Here is an 11,142-nt window from a genome sequence, read left to right as displayed (position 1 = left end):
CCACTGATAATTCAGTTTGACCACAACTAGAAGTAGTATAGCAGCTTGAGTAAGAAGAGCAGATAACCTGCTTTCATTTAAATATTCATCTTACTTTTGATAGGGTAAAGAAGAGATCTGTGCAAGAATAGTGTTTCAATAAACTTTATTTTCTATCTGGCATTATTGTTCACATAAAAACCCTAGCACTTCTGTGCCATTTCAGTTTCTACACAGTCAGCCTGCTGAGATGCTGCTGCTGCAGTAACTAGCTTTCTTAAAGAAAAATTATAGTTGAAGGTACTTTATCTTAGCTGCATAGATAATGCAAAGTTAATAATGTGCATTATGATTTTTTTTAATTTTGCAGGACATTACATAAGCAGATAATGTTTATATAAGAAAAAAAGGTAATATATTCAAAAGTAGGATAGTAATCAGTTCTGTTTGATGCCTTTTCTTTTAGAAGCATAGTTTAACAACTTGTAGAACCAATGTGACATCAGCCTAATATAAAATTCAGTATGTCAATTCATTATTACTCTGAGAGAGGTAAAGAATAGAATATCTGGTAACCAGAATTGAGAAACTGAAGTTGACAGAAATAGAGGAAATTTATTCTGCACCTGTAGCTCATTACTCAAAATAGTGTCCAGTTAAACATTTTTCCAAATGTAAATCTGTGGTGTTTTTCTGGAGTTTGATCAGTCATAAAAATACTTAATTTTTCATAATCAAATCATAATATCTAGATCAGTAGCCCTTCAAAGCAGTGAATTCTCTGTTACACTCGTCATTATTTTACCATTCTATCAATCTCTCTATTGGCAAACTGTTGTTTGTGTATTATTCCTTCCAAGTGAAAAATGGTTATTGTTTTAATTTTTAGTGCCAGTAATGTAAATACGCACACGACCTTTTGTTTCTCCTTTTCAAAGTTTTGATGCTAAGTAAAGCATGCATTTTTAGCAGTGTGCAAAAGCTAAAGTAAAATGCCTATTTATTCTTAGTATTATCTTACAAAAGTAATGTTTATTTCATATGAGATTAATATGATACACAGATGTAATGTGGCATGTTGCTTCTGGAAGTGCTTTTGCTTAGTGGAAATCATTCTCTTTAAAAGTATTTGCACAAACTTTTGCTCCTGCCAGTGATGATAGTTTTTTGTAGCTCTTGCAAATCCTTGAAACTCATTCAGGGGTTTGTATTCCTTTGCCTAATGTGGTATAGTTTTCAAAATAAATTATTTTCTTGCAAATACTACATTCACCTGAATGTGATGCTTTTAAGAGGTAACTTGGGGAGAAGATGACAATGCCAGTCTCCTTTACTTTCAGCAAAGCATTTACACACATCCATTAATACAGCAGCATTGCTGCTTATATGGCAGATCCCTTCATGTCACAGGCTCTGTCAGTCCTTTTCACAGTGTCACCTGAGCCTTTTGCTTCAGTTACTGAAGATCATGACAAAGCTTTGGCTCTGAGTTGGGGCAAAACAGATGAAGAACAGGAAAAGAGTAGTTTTTCATTTTGTTTACAGGACTGAAGCACACACAGGTTAAAGGAATTACTCTGAAGTCACACAGAAAATCTTCGGCAAAATGGGGGACCTTGCTAGTTTCAAACCTGGTCTACACTTAAGGATTCAGTGGTACAAGTACACCACCAGCTGAGCTCCATCGGACCCAGGGCAGAGGCAGAATGTGCAGCGGTGTTGACTTTTCTCTGAGAAATTGTAAAATGAAATATTTTATGCTTTTAGAAGGGATTTTTCTAGAATAAAATCTGTCCACTACTATTAACTGGTATTTACAACTACCCAGACTAGGCATATGGAGAGAAAACAATGCCAAGGATTGAAAAGACTATTTGAAAATAAACTAAAGATATCTCCTTTTTTATGTTATTTTTTCATTGTAGTATCAAGATCAGTGAGTAAAAAAATGATAGGTGCTAAAATTAGCTTCTGATTTCTTTTGACTTATATCTATACATTTGAAAAAAGCAAAGAAAGCCTTTTCCCAGCTCTTAAGTGAAGTCAGAAAAATGTGTCAACACTAAATTAGTAAATCCTTAAATTTGAAAACTAATACATTAGAATCATGAAGTCCTTAAAGTACTTTTTAAAGGCCGTTTTGAATTTTTAAATATCTTTTTCCTAAAGTTCTAATAGGGATATGAAGGTTATTTTGAGTTACATGTACTGTATACTAAGCAATTTCCTTAGAAGCTGCATGATGCTTCTAAAGCACAAACTGTCCAGTGGAAGAATATAAGGGCCTTCTTTCACTGCGGACTAATAAAATCCTTTGGCATTTCAAGACTTTAGAGTTAATTGTGTCAGAATGGGTAAGTAGTTATGAATTTGTAAGTTTGTAGTTGCTAGGTGGATAATTTTCAAAATTATTGATATCATCAATGTCTTTATCAGAAAAGTGTAACTGAACTAACAGGTTTATTGTATGGTTTTTATTTTTATTTCTCTAGCCTCCAAAACGCTTATAAATAGTATGCTACGGGACCCTTCTCAGATTCCAGATGGAGTTCTAGCAAATCAAGTCTATCAGGTATTAATCACACTTGTTTTCTTTGGTATGGTTTTTTTTTCCTGTGGCGATTCTGTTATCTGCCTGGCAGAGTACAAGATTTTAAACCTCATTTAATTACTGTCATCATAAACTATCAGTGAGGTCAGAGTGCACTATAAATGGCAGTGCAATATTTGTGAGGAGAGCATTTCACTTTTTAATAGCTTGCTTTTATAGTGAATAAAAGCATGCAGTTTTTGTTTTCTGTGATTAAATCTGAACAGCATCTGATAGCCTTTTTGAGGAAAAGTAATTACTGTTTTTAAGATACTCTTTAACTATAATGGTTTTGTAGTTGCCCATCAGTATACTACTTCTCTTATTTGTCTGCAGTGTACTGTGAATGACTGTTGTTATGGACCACTGGTGGACTGCATCAAACAGTATCCTTTCCCATAAAATTTTAGGTGCACAATTGATGAGCTTAGACTGTGTGGAAGAGATGTGTCTAGCTTTAACCTGACATAAAGTTCTGCTTCACAAAACACGTTTCATACTCCTCTCTTTTACATTCAGTCAGCTAGAGGGTCACTGCAGAGCTTTCTCTTACACTAACAAAAATCAGATGGACCATGGGAAGATGTCAGTTTGGTGGTTACACATTCATATGCCTGATTGAACCTCTTTGGTTTTGATTAGTTGAAATGCATATCTGGTTTTCTCTTAAGACTAGGTGACCATGCTTGGAGTGGTGGAGTTGGACTAGATGATCTCTGGAAACACCTTCCAATCTCAGCTATTTTGTGATTAAATTAATAAGTTTCATAGATAGTGTTCAACTTTATGGCTTTGCTTTGTTACAAATATGAGTTTTAACTGTAATTTTTTCAAGTGAAATTCAGGCATAATTGACCAGTTAATATTTTAAACTCCTACCTGACATTCCAATGCAGTTCTTTTATTTTCTCTTCTTCTTAAAGGATATTATACTAGCTGTAGTAAAACCCCCCTACGTATCCTGATTTTCCAGGGATTTTTTTTTGTAGTGTTGAAATAGTTAATTAGAGAGCCATACAGTGAGTACACTGAGGGAACTCCACATGGCACTGAGTGTTCCAGACTAAGATTAGAATTTGTTTGGAATGATCACTGAGAACCCAAATCTACTTTAATAAAGTCCTGCAGGAGTAGCTCTTCTGTTTCAGTCTGCAGTCAAAGGAACAATTTCAAAATCATGGCCTGCTATCACTGAGCAGGCTAGTAAGGCAGTTCCCTCCCAAGTCCTAGAGAATCCTTGCATGGATCTCTGCATGCAGTTTGGGGGAAGATCTTGATTTCACTGTACAGATGCAGGATAGGAAAGCTACAGTGATGTTTAGTTATGCATGAAAAACAGTACTTCTTGTAGTTGTGATACATGTAATTGTCACTCCTTAAAAATACTTTATTTCCACTGGAAGCACTTGTCTGGTGTCTACTACAGCCTCAGCCCTGCTCCCATTAACTTTAACAGCAGCAGGATAGAGTTCTAATTGTCTTTGTATTTTGTGCTTTTAATTGTAATTTTAAATATTCATTGAGATTATCTTCACAATTAAACAAAGCGCACTGAAAGTGGATTAATCTAATAAACCACACATTTTAAAGGGTTGTTGATCACTAATTTCCATATCCAGAATTTTAAGATTAATATTTTGTGGATGAGCAATCTGGCTGTAGTCTTCTGAAAGCGTCATGTTTAAAAGTAATAAAGACACGTATGTAAAATTATGAGCCATTTTTAAGACTTACTTGCCTTCAGTCTAGAAAAGACTTTTATATCCTCTTCAGGTTCTGGCTCAAATCTGTTGTGGAATGTGCCGTGACATCAGTGAGAATATGGAGGAGTTTTTCAATTCCATTTTGGTACAGAAAAGTTTAATACTAAGCTGTATGAGTGCATTACTGCAAGTATGTTGCTGAATTAGATGTTAATTTTGAGGTGCATAAAATAGTTAAAAATCAATTTAAAGTTAAGGTTTTAAAAGCATAATGTCTTCTGAAGGATTGCATATTGATTTTAAATATAACTATCTAATTGTATATGCATGGACTAAAGTATGAAGTCAACCTCTTTGTAAATGCCAAGAGGCTATTTTTCAGTAATAGTTCAGATGCTTACGGGAAACTAGGCTGCTAGACTGGATGAGTAGAAAATGGCTTGTGAGGTTATTTACAAGTTTTGCCCCATGGTCATTGCCATACATCAATAACAGGTATTATTAGAGACTAAGTGTTTCTGCTTATGGTGCATTATAAATTCTGTTTGCAGTATTTTTTCTTACCTTTTTGCAATTCTTCATTTGTCCCTTTTGTTCTGAAACTGCTAGTAGAGTTTAACATAATACATAGTTTCAATTGATAAAGCTGTATGTACATATGAAATGATTGCATAGAACTATTTTTTTTCTGTTCAGTATGAAGTGTTCATATAAGTTAAGTAATTAACTGTAATGGTAAGGTGATCTGTAGTTTAAGTTCTCAGAAGTTATTTTAAACAGAATTTGGAGCTTAACTGCTTTTAACATAAGATCTTTTATCATATTGTTCCATAGGATTCTTCTTAAAAGCTTCCGGAATAGAACTTTGCCCTCCACGAGGATACATAAAAATATTTAATATGGTGAATTTTTTACATATTGCTAGGAGTAGCACATTGGATCAACAGGCTGTCATTGAAGTGAAAAGGGCTTCACTATAAAATATGATTTCACCCTTCCCTGACATTAGTTCATGCTTCTGAAAAATCAATTAAAAGGATGGTTTTTTACAGTAAGATGTTTCAGATGGATGTAGTACCTATCAATTTCAGAATATAAAGAAGGAAAACCAGTTTGTTTCATCCTTTGCTGGATTGGAGAATTTATTACTAGTCAGTAAAGAGCAACTTTAAAGGTATTTAACTGCATGTTTTAGGATCACACTTCCTTTTATATTTAGAAGGAGAATAAATAAAAAATTGAAATATTGCCCTTAATTATACTGAATAAATATGGTCAAATGGGTCTTCATTCTGTCAAATGTATGCTGTTGATACAATAGTCTGATTTTCACAAAGTATGCTTCTGAAAATCCTTGTAAGGATATTCAAAACCTGGAGTTCAAATCACTGATCACTTCTGAAATGCAGATGAAGGCCAATCTATGATTAATTACTTTACCTATGATGTTTTTATGAAGTTGCATCTTTTCCAAAGTAATCTTCCATTTCTTAACCTAAAGCTATCAGCGCTATTGGGCATGAGCATGAAGTCTTGCTGCGAGAAATGCTTTTGGAAAAAAATCTCTCTTTCATAGGTAAGAATCTGTAGTAGAGGCTAGCCAGTGAATTCTTAACTTCAGAGATACTGGTGACTGTTTACCCAAGACAAAAATCAGCCCAAATGTTCCCTGTATTAGGTAGTAAAGGAAGAGTAAAATATGATTGATGCTGTACATGTTATCTTTTATTGATTTAGAACTGAGCAGGAACTCAGTTACCTAATACCCTATATAATACAGCACATGCACAGGCTTGCAATTAATATTTTATAGAATAAGTAGCTGAAAAAAATGCTTTAATATCTGCTGCAGTATTACTTTTGGTGTCATGAGATATTAGCCATAATCTAGGCCTTATGAGATTTAGGAAGAAGCATAAGAAATATTAGCTTCACAATGCTTTATGTATTAAAGAACTGCTAGAAGATTCACTCATTTACCTTGCTGTGCAGTTTCTGCTGAATTTTTGCCCCCTGCTTCCCAATCAATGCAATTACTCTTTTTTACACTCCCTATTTTTAAAGTTATTTTAAGGATTAGTTAGTTAGGAATTTACTTTCATTTTTTTCTTTTAGCCTGCAGTATGTTTCTTTTACATGAGTGCCATTGAAACAAAGATTCATGTTTAAAGTATCCATTCTCTAAATGTGATAGTAAACAATGACTTCTTAAATCTTGGATTCCTTATGTGATGAGACGACAGCGAAGTGAAATGCTCTCTTCTGTTAAGGTTGAGCATTGTACTAAATTTGCGTGAACAGGGAATTTTGCTGGGTTTACCTGACACTATGATCTCTCCTGGAGATATATCAGGTTAAGATTTTGGAAACCTTAAACAAATTTAAGAAGTTAGAGAGTGTTATTAAGCTTTTTGAAAGATTTGTCCATATCATTAAGGAACAGATTTAGTGTGCTCTTTTATTTTAGAGAAAAGTGAAAGAAGGACAAATGACACTATGAAAACAGGAAGAGACAGATTTTCTTATTTAAGAGCATAGATACATGTAATAGGTTTGCTTAAACTGTAATTGCAGAGGTGATGGTGAGTTAAAATACCACACAGTTCTAGGAACAGTAAGTATAAAACAAACAGCCAGGAAAGGTTATGGAATCACCTTCAATGAAGAATTCAAGGCTACATTTGACACTCATCTATCAAAGCAGGTAATGAAATCAATCCTGTCACGATACAAGGGAATGGACTGGATGACTCATTAAGGGATCCCCTACCCAACAATTATCATTTTATTTGGCTTGTGTAAGCTTATGCAGTATAAAAATCACATTTAAATTGTATGTTTCACAACCTTGGATATGCATCAATTTTGTCTTTACAAATTAGCTCCAAGAAATTTGTGCTATCAAATTAAAACATCTAGAATGGGTTAACTTGTTAGAATATGAAGACAGAAATGAGAGAGCTTAATTTGTTGTTCGTATTTTATGTATAGTGAAGTTTTGTTTAGTCATGATTTAAGATATGTTAAGATTTGTATTTATTATGTCTGTGATCACCTATGTTTTCAGGTTCTATGTGTGTTTGGGGTTTGGGGTATTTTAAAAAAAAAAGCTTTCCCTAAGTATCTGCAAGATGAACCCTACCAAGTCCCTTGCAATACAGGCTTTGCTTTCTGAAAACCTAGTTTCAAAACTGCTTGAAGAAAACATCAGGAAAACAGAAGAGATGACAGTATTTCCCATAGGTCCACAAATTCAGGCTTTTTTGCGTAATACTTCATTCCAATTTTGAAGATGGCTTATTATTTACATGGCTTATGACTTGTAATTCCATTACTTTTTAACATGTTTTAAAGGAACAGCAGTTCTGTATTAGTGTACTATTACACTGTACTGTTCTTCAACAATAGTTAGGGGGTTTGTATCAAATGTGTTCACCTGGGCAACAGAGAGTCTAGTACAGGAGAAGAAAGTAAAAGTCAAAGGACACAGTGAATATGAAGTGCCCCAGTATAGTCTGAGAGCATGAAGCAGCTTTTCAGGTTCAAGACAGAATTTGTCTGTTTCTAGAGCAGTTAGCTTTCAAAGCCTACAGATCAGAAATAACACCTTCAGACTCACCCTGGAATTGACTGGAAACCTATACACACTAGTGGGGGTTACATTTTATTAATACACTGTTCACGAGAAGTGCTTCATATACCATGTCCTCTCTTCAGCAAAAACACAGCTCTCAAGTCTTTATCACTTGGCCTGAGATTAAAGTGATCAAATGAAGCATTCTATCAAAAATGGCTCACAGCTTCATAGACCATACTGAAATGCCAGGAATTTCTAGGTTCTATATAGGATTTTTTTTTTTTTTGGTATCATTATCATGAATGTATTAGGAAAGCTTTTAGATATATGGGGAGGTACTGAGCTTTATCCTCCTTTGGTTCCCACCAGTGGATATAAATCATGAAATCTGATCAGTGTTTTCTGCTGTAATCTTAAATTTGCAGTTGTAGCTCATTCATGCACCAACAGAAGAAGGCTAGTAATATAAGAACAACGATGTGTTACATGGTTATGATCGAGTGTGGCATTATGGTAAAGATGAAGCTGCAGTCTTGTTGAAAATCTAAATTAATGGGGTATCTGTTGACAAACTACTTATTAGGGCTGTTTCCACATAATTTCCAAACCTGAGGATTTATAAATGTATCTGTCAAAACTGCTGTGGGCTGGCTTTCAAGCAGTTATTAAATTATTCTCTTAATCCATGCTAGAGTTTAAAGATGTCGTTTCCAGACCAATGTGAAACATAACCTGGGCTGAAAAGCTAGAACTTCTTTTTGATGAGGTTACAGTTTAAAACAAAAATTTTATGGTGATTATGGGGAGTTCCAGTACTTATTTTTTCCCCAGAGTTATAAAGCTTCAAAACACTTGGAGAAATAGTAATGCAAAGTTATGTTTCTGCACATGATAGACACATCAATAATAAACATGCTTTTTAATATGTTTTCCAATGTTAATCACAGTTCAGAATGCTAGGAGAAACCATGTAAAAACATTCAGAACCAGATTTTAAACAAAAACCATGTTCTTTTCCAAGCCATTAATTAAAAGGTTTTAAAAGTAATCAGGCACCCTTGAAAGAATAATCTGTTGAGGAATATTAAAAGCAATGCTGATGCAGATTCCAGTTCAGAGACCTGCCATGTTGACCTATTGAAACATGTGTTTACATCTGTTTTGGTTTTCAGTAAGTTTTTTTAAAGTGCATTTCCCTTATTTTGTGATACTGGTATCTGTTAGATGTGAAAGAAAAGACTGATCTTTCCATTGCTGTTACTCTTAAATGAACAAATTTCAGCTGAGACATCCTATTGTCTATCCTAGGTTGTTTTAAATGATTAAGAGCAGGTTGCAGTTAACTAGATTTGGATACAACTGTTTTGTTGTTTGTTTTTTGGTTTTTATTAATAAGGATGAAACATTAGTAGAACATTAATTCATTTTTATGTTATGGCATAAAACTCTCTATTCATAGGCTCTGTTAAATTAGAACCTTCTTAATCTTAACATCATTTATCTGTATACATGACATTCTAAGTTTCAAAAAATAGCCAAAAACCAAGTCTGTCTCCAAATCCTAGAAATGATTTTCATTACCTGATCATCTGATCAGATGATATAATAATAAAGTGTCTATTTACAGCATAGTCTGTTTATAGTGAAGAAATGCTCTCAAAATTAAAAAAAAAAATATGGTACCACTCAAAAAGAATAAACATCTATTGCAGTTTACACTGACATGAATGTTCAGCTTTCCAAATTTACTTCTGTCCCACTTTCAGAGTTAGTGCACTATATAAAATATTTCAGATTTATATTCTTCAGTGAAAAAGCGTGGGAGAGTTTACTTTTGGCACTATTACAGTATTTTGATTTCTAAGTTTGTATGTTTTTGTTGTCATTAAAATGTTACGTGGACTCAAACTGCTGACCTTTCAGGATTTGCACAAAGTATTCAAAAACTGAGTTCTGAACATTGGCCATGAAACTACTGTCCTAACCTGATAAATGGATTGGAAATAAGCTACCCAACAGTGAGAATGGACCATTAATTTTAATCAAAGGTGATGTAGAAAGGCGAATGGGATGCATGACAATGTCAACAGCCCAGTAGGTGTTAAGGGGCTACACAGCCTTACTTGTTACTAGGTAGTGCCATTAGTTGAGTTGGGTGAAGACAGAAAGCCATGCCTGGAATTGAATGACCAGGTCACTCCAAATTCTAATGGAGAAATGGTGTTTCAGAAATACCAATGTAATGGTATCAGAAATCAAGGACAGTAGTTTAAAAATATTAAGGGATGGCTTGGGCTTTCTTTCTTTCTTTTTTTGTTTTTGTTTTCTTTAAAAGGGAGCATCTTTTGCCTTTTGCAGTTTTGTCTTGCTCACTCATTATTATTTCTTGAAATATTCAGCTCTAATATTTGTAAGCAATAAAGTTATAGACTTAATGTTAGCAGAATGTCTAAATCTTTTTATGTTCAGAAATTGGATAAATTCTATGGAATCCAGAATGCAAGAGAAACTAAAATTATGGCTCTTCTCTACTTTAATAAATTTCTGGGAGAGAAGGATTTTCTTGCTCTTTTTTTTAACAACTTTATGCTAACACTAAAAATAAAACCAAGGCAGCAGCAACAGTATATCTACATTGTGGTGTTGGTAGGATTAATCTTAACATATCCGAAGGTGGAGAGACTCTTCTTTCAATCAGTGAATATACCTCTTTATTTTGAATATTTGGAGGTTATAAAATACTGTATGACAGCTGGAATTAATGATGTTTATAATGAAGACATAAAAATGCAGGGATGACAAAGAAGCATTTTTATATCCATGCTTCAGGTTTTCTACAAAGGTTCATTTAATCTGACACAGCATTGCATGCATAAGAAAGATATGTATGACTGCATTAGTAATTCTTGCACTCTTATTTAAAAGAAAATTAATTATGCTGCTGTCTACTTAATGGAATAGTTTTATAAACAGTAGTTCTTATTTTCTATGTACAGCTGAAGATCAGCTTCGTGCAAAGGGTTATGACAAAACACCAGACTTTATTTTAGAAGTGCCAGTAGGTAAGTCTTCTAAAAGAATTTCTATTATTTTGTTTAGAGGTGTTCATGCTAAAATATTATGGCTACTTAAGTGAAGCATATTCTAGGATACTGCAAATAAGTCTCTTCAGGAGTTACCCAATAATTTTAAGAACTTCTAGTTTGAGTCAGAGAGATTTGATCCTATATAGTGTTACCCAGTGTTTCTTTAGTCTCTGCATGTTTTTACCTCATTATCAAGAAAAAAGGCAA

At 33.8% G+C, this 11,142-nt stretch overlaps 1 protein-coding gene across 1 annotated transcript in view; it reads left to right on the top strand.

Moving 5' to 3' along the window:
* CDIN1 (CDAN1 interacting nuclease 1) overlaps positions 1-11,142 on the top strand; it is a 125,597-nt gene that overhangs the window by 50,228 nt on the left and 64,227 nt on the right. The window contains exons 6-9 of the mRNA XM_082282975.1: positions 2,472-2,551; positions 2,906-2,955; positions 5,781-5,848; positions 10,846-10,911. Of these exons, the coding sequence (XP_082139101.1) occupies positions 2,472-2,551; positions 2,906-2,955; positions 5,781-5,848; positions 10,846-10,911 (264 nt within the window). The remainder of the gene's footprint in view (positions 1-2,471; positions 2,552-2,905; positions 2,956-5,780; positions 5,849-10,845; positions 10,912-11,142) is intronic.

This window comes from Coloeus monedula, assembly GCF_965178545.1.
Source record: "Coloeus monedula genome assembly, chromosome: 6".
Taxonomy (NCBI): domain Eukaryota; kingdom Metazoa; phylum Chordata; class Aves; order Passeriformes; family Corvidae; genus Coloeus; species Coloeus monedula.
This window is presented reverse-complemented; position numbering and strand designations above follow the sequence as displayed.